Source organism: Lissotriton vulgaris, chromosome 6 (genome assembly GCF_964263255.1).
Source record: "Lissotriton vulgaris chromosome 6, aLisVul1.2, whole genome shotgun sequence".
Classification (NCBI taxonomy): Eukaryota; Metazoa; Chordata; class Amphibia; order Caudata; family Salamandridae; genus Lissotriton; species Lissotriton vulgaris.
Window position 1 is genome coordinate 1760982510 of NC_141694.1, and position 21570 is coordinate 1761004079.

The 21570-nt window shown below is 52.4% G+C and overlaps 1 protein-coding gene across 2 annotated transcripts in view; it reads left to right on the plus strand.

The window, feature by feature from the left end:
- KIF13B (kinesin family member 13B) overlaps positions 1 to 21570 on the plus strand; it is a 698786-nt gene that overhangs the window by 642957 nt on the left and 34259 nt on the right. For both annotated transcript variants that reach the window (XM_086927999.1, XM_086928000.1), the window contains one exon: positions 17770 to 17832. In XM_086927999.1, coding sequence (XP_086784125.1) covers positions 17770 to 17832 — 63 coding nt within the window. The remainder of the gene's footprint in view (positions 1 to 17769; positions 17833 to 21570) is intronic.

Sequence of the window (21570 nt, forward strand, 5' to 3'; positions counted from 1 at the left end):
GCAGTCTGCTCCCGCGGGGCCTCAGATCAGATCCCGGATTCAGGTTGACGCCAGTCGTGCCATTGCGGCCTGCTCCGTTGTCGGACCCAAAGTCGTGCCGCGGGTGACCACCAGGATGCCTGCCCCATCCTTATCCCTGACGACACAGAGTCGAAACGACGTCGCCCGATGCCGATTCCGGCGCTGATAAAACCCAAGGGCTCTATGTTCTCACCTGAACACTTTAAGCTGTGTTAGGCTAGGTAGAGGAATGGGTGGGATCTATGGACCCTTTGGGACACCACGTTGACTCTGCAGAGCAGTTGGACTGGTATAGGGAACTTGGGGAAGCCAGTGGACCGGATACATCTCCAGATACTGGCATGCTCTCTCCGCCAACTGTGGCTACGGAGGAGGCAGCATCTTATGCCATGGTGTTAAAAGGGAAGCCGAGGTCCTCGGAATAGAGCTGCCTTCTGTGCAAGTCAGGACTAATCTCCTGACCGAGGTGCTTCAACCTGGGGCTTAACCTCTGAACCCCTTTTTCCCTTTAATGAAGCACTAACTGATGTCCTTCTTGGCACATGGTCCAAGCCTTAAACAGAGGCTCCTGTGAATAGGACAATTGCACTCCTCCATCTCCCAGCTCTGGGCGACCCAAAGTTCCTCAGCCAACACCCCACACCCAAAAGTTTGGTGGTGCAGGCCTCAGCATCCCAGGGTGCATTCCCTTTCACCCCTCCAGGTAGGGAATCCAAGAGGCTGGATTCCTTTGGTAAGAAGAGGTTTTCTTCCTCCAGCCTGGCATACGGTTGGTGAAAACTGCATGCTTATTAGGCTGTTTCTCCCACTCCCTTTAGGAGACTAAGCAAGTGCTGCCACAGGTCCCATAGGAGTCCCGAGCTGTGCTCTCCCAGGCACTTCAGAACCGGAGAGATGCAGCAAAATTCACCATCAGGTGTGGCCTTGATATGACGGATTCACTGAGCAGATCAATTTCCACAACAGTGGCATTCAGGTGCCACGCCTGGCTTAGGACAACTGGCTTATCAGGCGAGGTTCAGGCATACTTGATGGACACTCCTTTTGATGGAACCTGTCTTTTTGGGAAAATGGGAGATTCAACTCTAGTAAGGTTCAAGAAGTCTCGATTTACGGTCAGATCCTTGGGCCTCTCCTACTTCTCGTGACCAGTCTACCTTTCGCTGCAACAGAAGGGGTTTCCAGCCGTGTCAGCCCTATCCCAGCCACCGTCCTGCGCAGGCTACCCAAGCCATGAGGGACGTGGACACTGTTCATTCCGACCTAGGAATGGAATCCAGAAGTCGTCCGCCACCCTGCTCTCAGCAACCACAGCCTCCAAGCACTCCTAGTCTGACTCTGTAAGAACACACCACTCCAGCTGGTGGAAGAATCCATCATCTCCCCCACTGGAGATCCATAACATCGGACAGGTGGGTGTTGCAAATCATTCTGGAGGGCCTTCCTTTCTTCCCACAGTTCTGCCCCTTCCTCCCTTTCTGCCAAATCAGGAATGGCAGACGGAAGATCATTTGAAATTGCTCCAGGAGGAAGTTACAGCTCTCTTGGCCAAGGGAGTTATAGAGAGGGTCCCGGTTTCAGGAGTTGTCAGTGACTGTTATTGCACCTACTTTCTGATTTCAAAGAAGAACAAAGGGTGGTAGCCCATTTTAGATCTTTGGACTGTCCGTCTCCTCCTCAAGGAGAAGATCAAGATGCTCCCTGTAGCTCAGGTCGTGTCTGCCCTAGACCAAGAAGACTGGATGGTAGCGTTGGACCTGGAGGATGCATATTTTCACATCCCCATCCTGCTGGGCCACAGGCGATACCTGCGGTTCAAGGAAGGCCTCAAACACTTTGTGGTCCCCTTCGGATTTACCAGTACGCCTCGGGCGTTCACCAAGGTGATGGCGGTGGTTGCGGCTCATCTGCTCCGATAAGGGGGGTCAGTCATTCCCTATCTGGCTGTTAAAGGTGCCTTCACCTTAGGCTGTCTTCTCCCAGCTCCAGACTACGGCAGACCTGCATTCGCTGTGGTACTCTATAAGCGGGCCAAAGTCACAACTGACTCCTTCTCAGATGCTCCTATCATCAAAGTTGTTCTGGACACAGTGCAGTTTTCGGCTTGTACTACAGAGCAGCCGATATTCAGGCTGTGATACAGATGTTTCAGCCTCTATCCTGGATTTCGGTGAGAATGACTGAGGCTTCTGAGACTCATGGCTTCCTGCATCCGGTTGGTAAATCACGCCAATTGGCGTATGCAGGCTCTACAGTGGGACCTGAAGCTCCAGTGGGAGCTGCATCAGGGTACTCTCTCTGATGTGGTTCAGACCTCGGAGGAAACTGCAAAAGACTTGCAGTGGTGGTAGATGAACCACAAGTTATTTATTTATTTATTTAAGCAATTTGTAGAGCGCGCAAATACCTGTGAGTGTCTCGGCGCTAAGGACGGTGGAGGCGGTAGGAATGGTATGCTGCTCATTGTGTGAATAACCATGTTTTTAGGGATTTCCTAAACGTCAGCAGAGTTGGACAGGATTTCATTTGTGCTGGGAGAGTGTTCCATAATCTTGCCGTGGCAACGGTGAATCTTTTGTCTCCCCAAGAAGCCTTGTGTGTGCGGGGGTCCGTAATGAGGTTGGCTGATGCAGAGCGAAGGTTTCTGCCGGGAACGTGAATGCAGAGGGCTTTAGTCAAAAAGATGGGACCTGTGTTTCGCATGGCCTTGTATGCTATGCACAGGGCTTTGAATTTGATGCGCTTACCAAGTGAAAGCCAGTGCAGATTACGCACCACTGCGGAGAGGCAGACCCCTTTCGCTTCCCCAACCAGATCTCACAGTAGTGAAAGATGTGTCTCTCCTGGGATGGGGCGGCCATCTGGGAGAGGTGGAATTCAGGGGACATTGGTCTCCGGCGGAGTCGGGGCTCCACATAAATTTGTTGGAGCTTCGAGCAATTCGAAAATTGAAAGCCTTTCTTCCCTCTGTCAAGGGGAAGTTAGTGCAGGTGTTCACGGACAACACCACCGCCATGTGGTACTGCAATAAGCAGGGCGGGGTGGGGTCATGGACCCTTTGTCGAAATGCCCTGCGTCTCTGGACATGGCTGGAACAGCAGGGCAAAACCTTTGTAGTTCAACACCTGGCAGGTTCTCTGAACGCCAGGGCCGACAAACTCAACTGTCGATTCCTAGCGATCACGAATGGAGTCACCAGCCAGAGCTGGCGCAAGGCGTCTTTCAGCTAATGGGGAGAACCTTGGTTGGATTTGTTCACCTCCAAAGAGAACGCTCAGTGTCAGCAATACTGTGCACTGAAATTTCCAAGGCGGCTATTGCTCAGTGACGCCTTTTGTTGCGAGTGGAGCTCAGGCCTGCTGTACACCTTTCCGCCCATACCACTCCTGCCCAGGGTTCTGAAGAAGATTGGGAACGGCCAAGCCCAAGACATTTTGGGCGAAGAGTTTTGTATCCAGAGCTTCTTAAAATGTGCATTGGTCCTCCAATCAGGTTTCACCATCAGGAGGATCTACTGTCACAGCAGCATAAGAGGGTATTCCACCGAAATCAGTCAACTTTGCGCCTCCATGCATGGAGATTGAGCAGTGGCAGTTGATGGCTTTTGACCTTCTTTCTGAAGGATACAACGTTATTTTGGTAGCCAAGCGGCCCTCCACTAAGACGGTATACGCTTGCAATTGGCAAAAATTATATTCTACTGTACAGAAAGGTCTATTGACCCTCTTTCTGCTTCTCTTTTCACTGCTCTTTTGTTCATTCTAACCCTTGCCCAGCAGGGCTCTGTGTTGGGTACTCTCAATGGTTAACTTTCTGCTATATACCCTTTTTTGCGGCTGCTAGACCAACCCGCTCTCTTTTAAAGTCTCCAGTTGTACATAGGTTTCTGAAGGGGTTGGCTCACTTGTTTCTGCCCACGCACTTTGTTTGCCACAGTGGGACCTGAATTTGGTCCTCCCCTATCTTGTGTGCGCTGTTAAAGCCGTTACACAATTGTCCCTTCCGGCTGCTGACCATCAAGCCAGCCTTTTTAGTGGCGATTACATCTGACCGGATGGTGAGTGAGTTGCAGGCGCTGTCTTGCACACCTTCCTACAGGATCTCTTTTCCAGACAAAGTGGTGCTTCGCAACTGGGCTTAATTTTTGCCAAAGGTTGTGACCCCATTTCATCGGGGTCAATCCATCCCGCCGCCCACCTTCTTTGCTTCCCTGCATCTCTCTAAGGAAGAGTAGCGTCTCCACCGACTGGACCCAAAAAGCGCGTTCTCAATCTACCGTAACTGCACAAGAGTCCTGGGTGGATGACCAACTCGTTGTGGTGTACGTGGGAACTAATGAAGGGACGGGCAGTGTAGAAAAGGACCATCTCTTGCTGGGTCATTCTCTGCATTAACATCTGCTATGCCCTGGCTAAGAAGCAGCCCCCTGAGAGATTAAAGGTCTATTCCACCAGGGGAAAGGCTCCAACTACAGCCTTAGCTCGGGTGTCCCATTCCTAGACAATGTGGCAATGTGGGCATCCTTGCACACGTTTGCCAAGCACTACTGCAGGGACAAGGATCTGTAAGGAATCAGCAGCTAGAAGTCTCTATCAGATGAACAAGTTACATACCATTGGTAACCCATTATCTGGTAGAGACTCTATCTAGCTGCAGATTCCTTACAGCCCATCCCATGCCTCCTCGCTTTGCGAACCAATTTAGTAGGCCTAGCTTTACTCCTTCTTTTCAGGGCTTTAGTTTTGCACACAACTACGTCAGTGACTTTGTGGCCCTGTGCTTCTGGTGTGGAATAAACTAATAGTACTGACGCCTGCATGCCTGGGAACGCCTATATAGGTACCGCAACGTCATCGCCGACATCACACAGAGCTGATTGGAGCCACCCAACAGTGCGCGCTCAAAGGGCATTGCTCAGCAAAAGTTTCTGGATCCAGCCTGACGCCTGGGAAATTCAAAGGTAAGGAATCTGCAGCTAGATGGAGTTTCTACAAGACAATGCGTTACCAAAGGTAAGTAACTTGTTCATTAAAATCTTTGCTTACATCACACTTCAAAATTACAAAAAATAATTTTGGCTTCCCTAATTCTGAATGTGTACGTTTAATTTACAGTGATTTTATTTTATTGTGCGTTAACAAAAAATGACACCCTGCATCAATTCCTTTCTACGCTATGTACCCCAGCAAGATTGTCACATAAGTCACTTTACTTTTCTCTCTCTGACTGCAAAGTGAGAGTTTATTAAAAACCAATCTCCATGTTACAATATAAGCAGCAATTTGTCTGAAGGCATGCCCACCATTTGACCTGTGTCTTTATAGCACAGCAAATGTGACAAGATAAATACAGAGTTCTGTAGTAGGGGATCTCTGTGTATAGTCATAATCTAGTGAATAGTCCCGCCCATGTGCGCGGACCCCGGAGCAATCAAAAATAATCTCTTAAGCTGTCAAAACATGCAGACCTGCATAGACACTTAAGAGAGAATTTAAAGACAGATAATGCAGCCTATATCCACAGGCTACACTGTCCAATACTTCAACTGTAAATTCCACCAAAAACCACAACAGCACAGCCTGTCCAGGGTTTTCCACAGAGAAAAACCTTGCTTTTAACAGCAAAACCCTCTGGAATGATAGAGAGGAAGGAGTGGACAGACAAGCCCCATAGGCTGCCATTATGTGGCTCAAAACAGGATACTGTGCCTTTAAGAGAACTTTCCAGAAGCCTCACAGTATCCCAGAATGCAGTGCAGGTCCCTTTCACCTTCAGTTCTTTTTTCCGGCTCCTGCTAGCAGGACCCTGGAGCATTAGCTCTTCTTTTCTGAGCTTTTTCTATGCTATTTTTGTGATATTTTTGGATTTTTGTAGCTTCACTCGACGTCTTTGGCCTTTATCTGCATTCTGCTGTGGTTTTTTGGCAGAATTTCTGCAGTCTTCTTGTCTTTAGACTATTTCTAGTCTGACATGTGCTTTGTCTGCAGCTGAACTGAAGGCCAAAGCTGAAGCTCACAGGGTTTGTACTCTGTGCTTGCCTGTGTCTTTGGACACCTGTCTTCTCTGTACCTTCTTTTCTAGGGGTCTTCGGCTGCCAGGTTTCAGACAGAGGAGTTTGAAGGCATCTTCAGCCTCTGGGTGAGGTGAGGGTAGGTCCTCTACCGAGTCCCATGCTGTAATCTCTGGGGTTGTCCCCAGTAAGGGCACGTCTGAGCTATGACGCGGTTCCAGTCGGCGTTGGGGCCGTCGTGGAGTGCCTGGACGTCGTGGAGTGCCTCGACGTTGACGTCGAGGCACTCCACGACGTCGACGTCATGGAGTGCCTCGGCATCGACGTCATGGGGTGCCTCGACGTCGACGTCATGGAGTGCCTTGACGTCGACGTCATGGAGTGCTTTGCCGTCGACGTCATGGAGTGCTTTGCCGTCGACGTCATGGAGTGCCTCGACGTCGACGTCATGGAGTGCCTCGACGTCGACGTCATGGAGTGCCTCGACGTCGACGTCATGGAGTGCCTCGACGTCGACGTCATGGAGTGCCTCGACGTCGACGTCATGGAGTGCCTTGACGTCATGGAGTGCCTCGACGTCGACGTCATGGAGTGCCTCGACGTCATGGAGTGCCTCGACGTCATGGAGTGCCTCGACGTCGACGTCATGGAGTGCCTCGACGTCATGGAGTGCCTCGACGTCATGGAGTGCCTCGACGTCATGGAGTGCCTCGACGTCATGGAGTGCCTCGACGTCATGGAGTGCCTCGACGTCGACGTCATGGAGTGCCTCGACGTCGACGACATGAAGGGCCTCGAGTGCCTCGACGTCGACGTCATGGAGTGCCTCGACGTCGACGTCATGGAGTGTCTCGACGTCGACGTCATGGAGTGTCTCTGTCATGGAGTACCTCGACGTCATGGGGTTCCCCGACGTCATGGGGTGCCTCGACGTCATGGAGCAGTGATGCTCGACGTCATGGAGCGGTGATGCTCGACGTCATGGGGCAGGGATGCTCGACGTCATGGGGCAGGGATGCTCGACGTCATGGGACAGTGAGGCTAGACGTCATGGAGCGGTGAGGCTCGACGTCATGGAGCGGTGAGGCTCGACGTCATGGAGCAGTGATGCTCCTTTTGGGGCATTGGTCACTTGGGCTCTGCCCTCTTCCGTTGGGTCCGGCCGTCACCGTTAGGGATGGCTCGGCGTCTCCGTGTTTGACACCTAGTGACATTTTGACGTCTGAGTGTTGGTTGTCGTAGAGACAGTCACTGTCTTAGTGATGGTGACGTCGTAGTGAGGTAGACGTCATGGGTTACAGCCGCAGAATGCTTCCGGCTCCTGACGCCTGGGTCTTGTTCCAGGCCTCGCTCCTTGGTGAGCCTCTCTTCGTAGGAGGGGACTTTGTATTCCCGGCACCTTCCACTCACGACGCAGAGCAGTTGATCAGCGTCGAGGAACCCTTCTGATGGGGAGTTTGTGGTTACTCACCACGTGTAAGCGAGGGACGTTGGTCCTTTTGCTTAGTTTTGAGTACTTGCATACCTGCACGTCTGCTAGGTTGCCTCCTGCTCAACCACTACTGGTGAGACCACCGGGGAGGTTTCAGAATCCTCTCGGTTCCCTCTCCCGCCCACCACCCCAGGGGCCTTTGGCCCCTCAGTCTGCGAACCTCAGTGCCTTGATACCAGGGATGCGTCTTCCATGAGTACGGGGAGTCTCTCTCCGACTCTTTACTGGTTGGCGGGACTTAACTTTCGTCCACTACCACCTGACAGGAGGTTCAGGCTCCGACCGTGCTCCTGACTTGGTCGCATGGGTGGCGGCATGTTGACCTCGTGCTGTGGCCCGCTGTTGTTGGGCCGTTGTTGTGAGATCCCTCTGTGGGGGTGTTTTCTTCACCGATTTGTGGTTCCTCTGCCGAGAGACAGGAGGGAAGCCTTACAAGAGGTGGTCTAATGGGCCTGATAGTTTCGGATCTAGGCATCGGTGCCGGAGCAGAGTTTTTCTCTCCTGCCGACCTCCAGGTATTGTGGGTTTGTCCTACGTTGCCGTGCTTTTCTTCGCCTGACGTCTCTGCAGCCTGCGGCTCAGCAGTGTGCTTCTACTCTCCCGTTTTTTGGGCAACCCTTGGGCTGCCATGAGAGTAGCGAGTGGCTCGCATGAAGTCTGAATCGGAGACTTTTGGACGGCTGTAGGTTTGGGGCATGGAGAACGGCTTGAGGCCTTCTGCCCTTTCCAGCTGCGTTTTTCCTCCCAGGATTTGCCGGTGGTCCCGGGCCGTCATTTAATACTTTACAAGTATATTGTGCACATACGCGGGAGAGCTTATTGCTCCTCGGCGAACGAAGGCCGGCTGGGTTTAAGTCAGTCTTCGGTTCATCTGCCCTCCTCCAGCAATTCCTCCGGTCGGCTCGCGGTTTCAGCTGCGCGAGCTCTAAGCAGAGGCCGATATCCTGTTTAGGACAAGGGTGATAGAGGACGTACCTCTGTCTCAAAGGGGAAGAGGTCTGTACTCCCGGTTCTTTCTGGTTCGCAAGAAGGACAAGAACGAGTTCAGGCCCATTCTGGATTTGCGACAAGCAAACAAGTGGATTCGCGGAAGAGGAATTTCGCATGCTGTCGTTGCTTCAGGTTTATCCTCAGCTGCAACAGGGAGATTGGCTCGGTGCCATAGATCTACAGGATGCATACTCCCATGTGCTCATTGCACACAAACACAGGAAGTTCCTGCGATTCCAAGTTGGCGCCCATCATTATCAGTACACAGTACTGCCAGTCGGGCTGAAGTCTGCGCCCAGAACATTCTCGAAGTGCATGGCAGTGGTAGCTGCACGCCTGAGGAAAAACGAGGTGATTTCTCTATCCTTACCTGGACGATTGGTTGACCAAGGCCTCCTCCTTCTCGGAAGCTCAGGCACACTTCCAGAGGACGTGCATTCTCTTGAACGAGCTGGGGTTGCACATCAACATGTCCAAGTCTGTCCCCATTCCGGTCCAGTGCATACAGTACTTGGGAGCCTCCGGCAATACGCTGTCAGCAAGCGTGTCTCCTTCGGAGGAGAGACAATTATCTCTCCTTAGGAAGGCTCAGGCTCTTGTGACCGCCCCATCTACAACAGTGAAGACGGTGTCTTCTCTACTGGGGTCGATGGCCTCTTGTATATTCCTAACGCCACACGCACGGCTGCTCATGAGACCTTTGCAGGATTGCTTGGAGGATCAGTGGGATTAGAGGAAAGGATCCTTGGGCGACAAGATACGACTGTCTCTGCGTGCTCTTCAGTCTCTGAAGTGGTAGTGTTCAGCGGAGAATCTCCTGAGAGGGGTTCCCTTTCACAAGGACATTTCCACATAGACTGTCGTGACGGATGCATCTCCCCACGGCTGGGGGGGGCGCTTTCTGGAGACTTGCAGATACAAGGAACGTGGTCCCTCGATGGAGTCCACGTATCACATCATTTTCTGGGAACTCAGAGCTGTTCCCTTGGCATTGAAGGCATTTCTTCCGTCCTTCCAGACCAACTCTCTGCTTGTACAGACGGACAATTTGACCACAATGTATTACCTCAACAAACAGGGGGGGGTTCGAGATCGCGCACTCTGTCGCAGGAGGCGCGGGCGATCTGGCGACTGACTCTAACGGCTACCCATCTGCCAGGTGTGCAGAATGTTCAGGCAGACGTACTGAGCAGCCTGATTCAGGAAAGCCACGAATGGGTCATAAACGACGAAGTACTAGGAGAAGTCTTCGGCGAATGCCGAGACTTCGCCTCCAGGTACTGCCTGTGGGGAAGCTGGGGAATGCGTTCTGGATTAACTGGTCGAACGGCTTTCTGTACGCTTTTCCACCCTTTCCCTTGATTCCGGCGGTGTTCATCAAGCTGTCCCAGTCCAGGGCGCGGATGATCCTGTTTGCCCCGGAATGGCCCAGACAGTGGTGGTTCACGGACCTGCTTCACCGGTCTCTCCGTCCTCTCATACGGAGGCCTTGAAGGCCGGACCTCCTCGCAAAGTTCAGGGGGCAGACGTTGCACCCCAACCTCTCGTCTTTGAGTTTGGCTGCATGGCTCCTGAGATAGTGTGATATGGCCATTTGAATCTACCAGAAGTTTGTATGGACATACTGATGGAGGCTTAGCATCCTTCCACTAGGACTTCTTCTGCTTACTAGTGGAAGAAGTTTTTGCATCTGGTGCAAGTCCAAGGACCATGACCTGTCGACGTGTAAGGAAGATGTCTTCCTTCTGTATCTTCTACGCCTGGCGCAGTCAGGCCTTAATGTCTTATCCATTACGGTTCATATTGCTGCGCTGACTGCCTACAGGAAATGCCCTTCAGACTTGCTTCTTCCAGATCCCTGTGATCAAAGATTTTTTTGGAAGGCTGGAAGAAAGCATTCCCTCCTGTCTGGCTTCCTTCGCCTTCATGGGAATTGAATGTGGTGCTGTCCAGATGGATGTAGGAGCCTTTTGAACCTATTCATAGGGCTTCGTTGCAGCATCTGTCCTGGAGGGCGGCGTTCCTCGTGGCCATCACATCGGCCCGCAGGGGGAGTGATATTCAGGTGTTGTGTTGCCAAGGACCTTATACTGTATTCCATGCTGCTGAGGTTATCTGAAAGAGACACGTTAGTGATAGATTCCTTACCTTAGAATATCCCCAGGCGTCAGACTGGATCCGGAAACTTTTGCGTAGCAATACCCCTGCGCGCCGGTAGGCGTCGTCTGCGGCTCCGCGTCCGTCGTCGGCGTCGTGAGCGCCGGGATGACGTCGCCGGAGTACTTAGACGGCGCCCATGCGCGCTGACGTCAGTTCTTCTTTTTTCCGCGCCAGCTAGCGCAGATCCGGAAGAAGCTCTACCCCCAGTCACTTTTTGACTGAAAACTTTTCGATCTTTTTGATCCTCTATTTAGTCGATCCTCGACTATCGGTGCCAGGGATGCCCGGGTTCAAGCCTTGCTCGAAGTGCGGCCGACTCATGTCGGTCACGGACCCCCATCGCCGGTGCCTCAAGTGCTTAGGCCTCGACCACGACGATCGAACCTGCTCCGACTGCCGGGCCCTGACGTCGAAGGCTAGGCGGGAGCGGTCCCGCAAGCGTCTCGAGCTGAGGCAGTCGGCCCCGCGCCGCTCCAGGTCCCGGTCCCGGTCCCACGGGAGGTCGAGGGATAGGTCGCGAGGTCGGAGTCATCGACGTTCCGGGAGTGGACACCGATCGTCTGGTTCCAAGTCCTCAGGTAAGAGGCATGAGAGGTCGGAGCGACACCATCGATCCTCCGACCCGCCCCGTCGCTCGCACGATGCGACCGGGGACTCGGGCGACACCGCCCACGCGGCTCCGCGGAAGTCGCAAGCGTCGCCGCCTGCCCCACACCTTCGGGTCCCTGGGCACGGCGCGTCGCAGGAGGAGGTCGAGAGGTACCTCATGGCCATGAGGGCCCTCCCTCCTCAGTCGGTTCCCGTGGCGCCTTCGGGCCGATCGGCTCCGTCTGGAGGTCCTTCCGGGTCGGGCGCTTCGGCCCCGACGACGTCGGGTGCTTCGGGCCCGGCGCCGCGCGACCTCGCTGGATCCGGCTCCGGATCCGGGACCCCGCCGGTCGACCTTACGACCTCGCCGGCGCCGTCCCTTCAGGTGTCGTCCCCGGTAGCCGATGTGGTTGCCGACCCCAATGCTTCCTACGGTCCTACTCAGGAGTCGGAAGGGCGCCGCTGGGCGCCGATTCCGTCGGCCTTCGGAGAGTTCTATCTCCACGAGGAGGCCCTGGCTGTTAATCCTGGTCTCCAGGAGCCAGGTGACGAGGAGCAATGGGAGGGGTCCGAGGACCCTCTGGCACGTGATTGCCAGTCACATCAGGACTGGACATATGAGCTTGGGGAGGCCAGTGGTATTGACACCTCGCCAGACACTGGATTTACGTCGCCCCCGACTGTGGCTTCGGAGGCGGGTTCTGCTTACAGTGTAGTGTTGACGAAGGCAGCTAAGGCCTTAAACCTTCAGCTCCCCGTCGCGGCCGTGAGGACTAATCTCCTCACTGAGGTCCTCAAACAGCAGTCCGGCTCCGCGGAGCCCCTCCTGCCGTTCAATGAGGCCTTGTGTGACGTTCTTCTGGGCACTTGGTCCAAGCCCGCCACAGGCCCCCCTGTGGACAGGAACGTGGCCAGACGCTACCGCCCGGCACCGGGCGACCCTTGCTTTTTGTCCACCCACCCCACCCCCGAGAGTCTGGTCATCCAGGCCTCCAACTCCCAGACCGCATTCCCGTCGGCCCCGCCCGACAGGGAATCCAAGAGATATGAGCAGTTCGGGAAGAAGGTCTTCTCGTCTGTGAGCCTAGGGCTACGGTCAGTGAACACCAACTGTCTCTTGGGCCGCTACACCCACACTCTGTGGGACACGGTTGCGGAGGTGCTGCCACAATGCCCTGAGGAGGTCAGGGCTAAACTCAGCCAAACCCTTGCGGACGGCCGAGATGCGGCACGTTTTTCTATCCGGTGTGGGCTGGATACCACGGACTCACTGGGCAGGGCGATGGCAACGACGGTGGCGGTTCGACGCCACGCCTGGTTGAGGTCCGCCAACTTCTCGGCCGATGTCCAGGCCACCCTCCTGGACATGCCGTTTGATGGCCGTCGCCTCTTCGGCGACAAGGCAGACCATGCGCTGGAACGTTTCAAGGACTCCAGGGCCACGGCCAAGTCCTTGGGCCTTACGGCCCCACGCCAGCAATCGGGTGCCTTTCGCTCCTTTCGTGGCCACGGAAGGGGCGCCCCACCACGGGCCGCCAGCCACACGCCGCAAAATGTCCAGCAGCGCGGTGGCGGACGTGGGAACCGCCGCGGCGGTGGTCGGGGTCAGCGGCGAGGCCAGTCCACACCTCCCTCAGCAGCCCCCGCCTCAAAACCTTCCTAGTCCGAGTTTTCAGGCCCATGTGACGCCTGTGGGAGGCAGGGTTCGCCATCACCTCTCCCACTGGCATACAGTCACTTCGGACAGGTGGGTGCTGCAAATCGTCCGAAGGGGTTTCTCCCTCCCCTTCGAGTCTTCCCCTCCATCCATGCCACCTCAATGCCACCGTGTGTCGGGGGATCACTTGCGACTTCTGCAAGAGGAAGTTTCGGCCCTCTTGGCCAAGAGGGCCATCGAGCGCGTTCCTGGGCCAGAAGTAGGACGTGGCTGTTACTCCCACTACTTTCTGGTACCCAAGAAGGGCAAAGGGGGCCTACGCCCTATCTTGGATCTGCGGAACGTCAACGGCTTCCTCCGTACGGAGAAGTTCAAGATGCTCACTTTGGCTCAGGTCCTGGCTGCCCTGGACCCAGGAGACTGGATGGTAGCGTTGGACTTGCAGGACGCCTATTTCCACATCCCCGTCCTGCCGGCCCACCGGCGTTACCTGCGGTTCACGGTAGGCCACGAGCACTTTCAGTTTACCGTGCTCCCCTTCGGCCTTACCAGCGCCCCACGGGTGTTCACGAAGGTGATGGCGGTGGTCGCAGCCCATCTGCGCAGGCAAGGGGTGTCAGTCTTCCCCTACCTCGACGACTGGTTGTTGAAGGCGGGCTCGCCCCAGACAGTCGTCAGCCACCTCCAGACTACGGCCGACCTCCTGCACTTGCTGGGGTTCTCCATCAATGTGCCGAAGTCACACCTGTGTCCCTCTCAGAAGCTCCTCTTCATCGGAGCGGTTCTCGACTCGGCGCAGTTTCGGGTTTACCCACCCGAGCAGCGGGTTCGGGATATTCAGGCTCTGATTCCTGTCTTCGGGCCGTTATCCCGGGTCTCGGTCAGGTTGACGCTGCGGCTTCTGGGACTGATGGCCTCCTGCATCCTTCTGGTGCGTCACGCCAGGTGGCGGATGCGGGCTCTGCAGTGGGACCTGAAGTTTCAGTGGGCCCAGCATCAGGGCAACCTGTCCGATCATGTCCTGATCTCGGAGGGCACTGCGAAGCAACTGCAGTGGTGGCTCACGGACCGCGACTGGGTCAGTGGCAGACCCCTCTCCCTACCCCAGCCGGAGCACGTAGTTGTGACGGACGCGTCACTCCAGGGCTGGGGAGGCCACATGGGGGAGGCGGAGATCAGAGGCCTCTGGTCTCCGGCGGAGTCCCGGCTCCACATCAACCTTCTGGAGCTGCGGGCGATTCGTCTTGCACTGAAAGCATTCCTCCCCTCTGTCAGGGGGAGCGTGGTGCAAGTGTTCACCGACAACACCACCGCCATGTGGTACTGCAACAAACAGGGCGGTGTGGGGTCGTGGACCCTTTGCCAGGAGGCTCTGCGCCTCTGGCAGTGGCTGGAACATCAGGGCGTGACCCTGGTGGTTCAACACCTGGCAGGCTCTCTGAATGCCAGGGCGGACGAACTCAGCCGCCGGTGCATGATGGATCACGAATGGCGTCTGAACTCGGATGTGGCGCAAGGTCTCTTTCGACAGTGGGGAGAGCCTTGGTTAGATCTATTCGCCACAGAAGAGAACGTGCAATGTCAGCAGTTCTGCGCGTTGGAGTTTCCAAGGCGGCACTCGCTCGGAGACGCTTTTCGTCGCGAGTGGAGCTGCGGTCTGTTGTACGCCTTTCCGCCTATACCACTTCTGCCCAGAGTGCTGAAGAAGATCAGGCGCGACCGGGCCCAGGTCGTCCTTGTGGCTCCGGACTGGGCACGAAGATACTGGTATCCCGAGCTACTCAGCATGTCAGTCGATCCCCCGATTCGTCTGCCTCTTCGGGAGGACCTTCTGTCGCAGCAGCAGGGGACGGTCCTGCACCCGAACCTGTCCAGTCTCCACCTACAAGCTTGGAGATTGAGCGGCGGCAGTTGAGGCCATTTGACTTGCCTCCCGAAGTCTGTGATATCATTCTGGCAGCCAGGCGTCCCTCCACAAAGTCGGTATACGCCTGCCGGTGGAACAGATTTGTGGCATGGTGCACAGCAAAGGCTGTGGATCCTCTCTCTGCACCCCTTTCGGAAGTGCTGCTCTTTCTTCTTTCCCTTGCCCAGCAGGGCTCTGCTCTGGGCACTCTTAAAGGGTACCTTTCTGCTCTTTCAGCCTTCTTGAGGCTACCAGATCAGCCTTCTTTGTTCAAGTCCCCTATTGTGAGTAGATTTCTGAAGGGCATCACGCACATGTTCCCTCCTGTTCCCTTCGTGATGCCCCAGTGGGACTTGAATCTGGTTCTCACCTATCTGATGTGTGCTCCCTTTGAGCCACTTCATAACTGCCCTCTTCGTCTCCTTACTCTAAAGACGGCCTTCCTGGTCGCCATCACCTCTGCCAGGAGGGTGAGTGAGCTCCAGGCTCTTTCTTCTTCTCCACCTTTCTTGTCTGTTCATCCTGATAAGGTGGTGTTACGTACACGGCCTTCCTTTCTGCCCAAGGTTGTCACGGCCTTCCACATCGGGCAGTCCATCACTTTGCCCACCTTCTTTCCGCCTCCGCATCCCTCGAAAGAGGAGGAGAGGCTCCACCGTCTGGATCCAAAACGTGCGCTCTCCTACTACCTAGATCGCACACGCCAATTCCGGGTGGATGACCAACTCTTCGTTGGTTACGTGGGCGCGAAGAAGGGAAAGGCTGTGCACAAGAGGACCATCTCTAGGTGGATCATCTTGTGTATCCAAGCATGTTACTCCATGGCGAGGAAGGAGCCCCCAGCTGGATTGCGGGCTCACTCCACTCGGGCCACGGCAACGACAACTGCCCTGGGCCGCGGTGTCCCCCTGCAGGACATTTGCCAGGCAGCTACGTGGGCCTCGCTGCACACGTTCGCAAGACACTACTGCCTGGACAGTCAAGTCCGGAGGGATGGCTTCTTTGGCCGTTCCGTCCTCCAGGACTTTCTGGTGTGATATTGGTTCGCAGACCCACCACCGGGGTTGGTATTGCTGGGGTATCTATTCTAAGGTAAGGAATCTATCACTAACGTGTCTCTTTCAGATGCACAAGTTACTACTTGTGTAACGATATATCTGTAAGAGACATTAGTTAGTGATAGATTCCTTACCGACCCACCCATCCTCCCCGTTCTGCGAACCGATATCTAGGGTTAAGGTCATCCCCTTTCAGGGCCCTAGTTTCATGGCACCAGTGTTAGTTCTATCATGGCTCTGCGTATCTGGCGCGGAAAAGCTGTGTTATCAGAACTGACGTCAGCGCGCATGGGCGCCGTCTAAGTACTCCGGCGACGTCATCCCGGCGCTCACGACGCCGACGACGGACGCGGAGCCGCAGACGACGCCTACCGGCGCGCAGGGGTATTGCTACGCAAAAGTTTCCGGATCCAGTCTGACGCCTGGGGATATTCTAAGGTAAGGAATCTATCACTAACTAATGTCTCTTACAGATATATCGTTACACAAGTAGTAACTTGTGCGTTACGCATACTCACCCTAAATGTCTTCCTAAGGTTATTTCTGGTTTTCATGTCAACCAGACAATAACTTTGCCTACGTTTGTTCGGAATCCGGCATCTCCAGCGGGAAGGTCCCTACATTCCCTGGATGTTAGGAGGGTGTTGGAATTTTATCTGGCTAAAACCAGAGATATTTGTGGTTCAGATCAATTGTTTGTCAATTATGGATCAGTCTGGACCGGTCTTGCTACCTCAAAACAGTCCATCTCTAGGTGGATTGTGTCCTGTACACTATTGTGTTACCAACAGACTAATACGACCTTAGGAGGTAAACCTAAGGCTCATTCCACCAGGGGCAAAGCTGCCACGACTGCTTTGCTGCTTAATGTTCCGATTGCAGAAATCTGCAAGGCAGCCACTTGGAAGACGGTCCATACCTTGGCTAAGCATTACTGTCTGGACACTGATACCAGGGCAGATGCTCAGGTTGGGCAGGCTTCGCTGCGAAATTTGTTCGCACAATAGTGGTGTTATTTCTCGTTTCTCCACCGCCGCTTTGGTGTGGGGATGGGCTTGCCATTCTATTCACTAGATTATGACTATACACAGAGATCCCCTACTACAGAAGGAGTAGTTTCTGTCCTGTAACTCCAGTTCTGTAGTAGGGGTATCTCTGTTATAGTCATAAGCGCCCGCCCTCCTCCCCGGTGGAGAGAGATATTCATGTAAGGAATGCTACAGGTCTGGCGTGTTACGCCTTCAAAAAGAACTGAAGGTGAAAGGGACCTGCACTGCATTCTGGGATACTGTGAGGCTTCTGGAAAGTTCTCTTAAAGGCACAGTACCCTGTTTTGAGCCACATAATGGCAGCCTATGGGGCTTGTCTGTCCACTCCTTCCTCTCTATCATTCCAGAGGGTTTTGCTGTTAAAAGCAAGGTTTTTCTCTGTGGAAAACCCTGGATAGGCTGTGCTGTTGTGGTTTTTGGTGGAATTTACAGTTGAAGTATTGGACAGTGTAGCCTGTGGATATAGGCTGCATTATCTGTCTTTAAATTCTCTCTTAAGTGTCTATGCAGGTCTGCATGTTTTGACAGCTTAAGAGATTATTTTTGATTGCTCCGGGGTCCGCGCACATGGGCGGGACTATTCACTAGATTATGACTATAACAGAGATACCCCTACTACAGAACTGGAGTTACAGGACAGAAACTACTCCTTTTAAGGTATCTTGATCTATTGCTAGGACTATAACAACCCACCAGAAATTGGCTCGCGACCTACAGTTTGGGTAACACTAACATAGCCTGTAGTGTTGCCATCTCATGCTTAGTGTTTTAATGTTCTCTTTAGCAGTAGGCATGCCTTTATTTCACATTAAGAAATGTTGTGTCTACTCTTTTGCAGCCTGTTCCACGAATCATGGTGCAGTCAGCAAGTATTGATGAAAATGCTTTAAAGATCAAGACGGTAAGGTTCGCTCAATAAAGGCAAGCTTCTCTCTACTGGTCTGTGGTCTGCAGTGACTGATAGTAACTCTACCCTATGGGAGTATGCTTCAGAGGAAAGCTTGTTTTTAGAACCTATATTTCTTTTCATTGCGATTGCTGCCTAGCCGGAGATCCACCTATGTCACCTGCAAATTGTATCACTCTGAGGTTTTGTATGTGAAGCCTTTTTTCAGAACAAAAACTTTTCCACAAGTAGGAGAAGTCCACAAAAAGACCACAATGTTATTGCCTAATATTGGATTGTAGTCTTGTTTAACATAAATGCAGTAGCGAAGTATATGAAAATGAGAGTAGATTCACACTAGCATCCTTGCTTGTATTTGACACCTTTATGAATGGTGTTCAAATAATTAAAACCAATAGATTGATGCATTCATCTTGTGGCACTGTAGTAGATAAAAATAGAACTTATTTATGCAGTTATTTTCTTCTCTCTGTCTGCTGTGTTAGAGCTTTTTGCACATGGTAGAACCAAATACTGTTTCCCCATCGTATCTAGTAGACTGTAGCAGGCACACTCCACTCTTCTTGGTGTCCTCCATACTGCAGAGAAGCTAAGACAGTAAAGATTCTGTTTGAGCACTTGAGATTTGATGAGTGCACTGGATCTAGCGTCGAGGTGGTGTGTATCTGGGGTGCCTTCAGAAAGTTTAGATGCAGCAATATCCTCAATCTCAGTTTACTCGCATTCCGGTCTTCATTGTCCAATCTTGTCCGCCCCTCATTACACACTTTTACTATAGGAAGCACATGTGGCTAGAATGCAGACCCAAACTCTTGCTGCCTTTTGAGAATGCTCTTTGAGTAAGCTAACTAATGCATTGCTGTTTAGTACAATAGTCAATCATTTTCTTCAGTGAGACAGGGTAAGCAAGGGTTCAAACACAAAGTCTGATCATTTAAATTGAAGTGGTTTGGGAAATATACTAAAAACAACCTGCAGCTGGTCAGTTATGGCTAGCTTTGCAAACCTTAACTCATCCCTCTCTCCTGCATTACTCTTGGCGCTCACATATGGTATCACTGACAACAATAACATCCCAAGTTAATTGGTTGCTGGTTACAGCGAATCTTAACCATAGTATGGATTCAAACTGTTACTCTTGGAGTCTTCCTGTGATGTTCTGTGCCCTACTCGTTCCTCTTCTGGATGACTGAGTCGCGGGTTCTTTTGTGCCTGTTTTCGGGGTATCATTTCATTCCATTCCTAGTCATCAATCTGTATCTTTACAAGCTCAAGATCCACCTGAGTGTCTGCTGTAGTGCCAGGTCACTAATCCACTCATTCATCTTCTATGACTTCCATCGTGACCCCCAGGCCTTCTGTAAGACTAGCACATTGGTTGCCAGACTTTCATCACCTATCCTTTTTGTTAGTTCGTAGGAGTCTGTGTTCTTTGCAACTGTGCTGTGTATGGCTTCCTTTTGTGTGTAATCCAGCCTTCTGTTTACTATGTAGTGCCTCACCCCCACTTTGGTACTAATTACTGCCTCCTCCTGGCAGGTAGTGCAGATAGGGAAGGGCTTTCCAACTGGGTTGATTAGCCACCTTCAACTTCATGTTGGAGCCTACGTCACCTCACTTGCTCCACTGTAGTTCCCTCTGAAGCTTCTGGCTTCATTTCTGTGTCCAACTATGTCTCGCTGTAGCTTAGCCTTACTCTAGCCACTCACCTTGAGTCTGAAGTTTCTCCTGCTGTTTGGAGTTTCGTGTTTGTTCTTGCAATCTCAGGGCTCCGTTATGAGCGTGGTGCTTCTATAATTTGTTGCCTGCTACCGACAGGGTGCATTTTTCCCCACACCGGGACACCCTCTTTTGAAGGCCATACAGCACTTACATGTCATTATGAACACAGAATCCTTCATCTTGTTTTGCCTGGGCTGACATCCTTCCCTGCAGGGAAGTGCTGACAACACCAGTAAATTCTTTTTTCCATTCCTATCCCTTTGTAGGACAGGGAATTATCTTTCTGTGGCTAGTTTAAAGCTTTCCATTGTAGCACTGGAAAGGCCAACAGCAGGGTTTGCTTCCAAATAAATCTTTCACTTGGATGTCATCTCTCTCAAAACATTTTACTGCAAGAGTTGGAGATAATCTACAAGAGAAAGTCTCCAGAAGCTGTTGTATCTTTATTTTGATTCAAAACAAAAGGAAAAAAATCGTTTTTATGGTCAAAAAAATCTTTAAGAGCATGCTTTGCAGCATGAATTTTTTCTGTGAGTACTGCACATAAGGCATAGCGGGAACGGAATGCCCTTTGTCTGGTTCCAATGGGGCAGTAATAATAATGCCAGAGAGCACAGGATACAACCAAACAATCCAAAACCCAAGAAAGTAACAAAGTGAAAAACAAAATCCTTCAAACGTTTATGGACAGTTATGTTGACCGGATATTGTGGTGATGAAAGCTGCTGGCCTTACAACGCTTCAAGAATTATCTGACTGGTAACTTAATAGTTGAATGTTGGACCCGTTAGCATTTAATCCCAAATATCTACTAGAATTCTAAAGTTGGAGGGCTCTATTGATAATATGGTTAGTCAAGCTAATTATTGAGTCGAATCCACACTTCATACTCTCCTCCCAAAAACTGTGGCTTCCAAAAGTAGGTCTCTGGTACCCTGGTTCTCTTCCCAGCTTCTTGCTTTAAAAAAATCTGGTAAACACACACATTGTGCAGAAATTATAACATTGATGATAAACTGAAGTACCTGAACTCATGGAATCTTTACCATAAAGCTTGCTGAGAAGCACATGTGAGCTATTTCAGTAATACAATCAACTGCTGTAAGAATCCAGCCAAGGAGGTTTTCCAATAGCTAAATCCTTGTCTGATCCTGCTCATATGGTTCCCAAGGGTCTGCTATCCTCATAAAGAATGAATTCTTTCTTTGATAAATTTGATAACCTCTATGCCTCATTTGAGGCCCTGGTAGCCAAGGGCCTCACTGCTACAGGCAAGGAAGAAGTGAATGTGGTTGCAGAATCAGGTGCAAGTTATGCTTTTGAGTAATTTACTTTAACCCCGCCCCCACTGATGACGGATCGCTCCGCCATCAGCTGCGGTGGCGCTGTGCTGATGACGGAGCGGTTCCGTCATGGCCCTGCGGCCGCGCCTGCGCGGCGTGTTCTATTGAGCGGGCGGGGCCGTGACGGAACCGCTCCGTCATGAGCACAGCGCAACCAATGCTGTTGACTGAGCGGTTCCGTCACCAGCATGCCCCCGCCGCCCTCCCCCCTCAGCACTGCGGCGGAATAGCCGCCGCAGTGAAGGGGTTAATTGACTTGCACAGTTCAGAGTCACTGCTTGACTTTATTACATTGAGATCCCCTTCCTACCCTGCTCCCTTGCAGGTACTCAAATTGGGTAGTGACTCTCTCTCTCCTCCACCTGGCTAGATGTGCTCAATTTAACTTTGACACAAGCCATGGGTGATGCTTCCTGGAAACACACCAGGTGGTACCTTTGTATAATTGTTTTTTTAAATACCCTTGTTACAGCTTAGCCAGAAAACTTCCACCCCATCTCGCTCCTCCCGGCTTTAAAGTATTAGGTACACATATCAGTCACTGCGTGTCATCTTACTTGGAATCTTACCACCTTCTTCCTGGCTCGCAGTTTGGCTTTCATCCATGCTATAGTCAGGAGCTGGCTTTAGTAGCGGTCATTGAGCACCCAAGAGCAACGCTTGACTC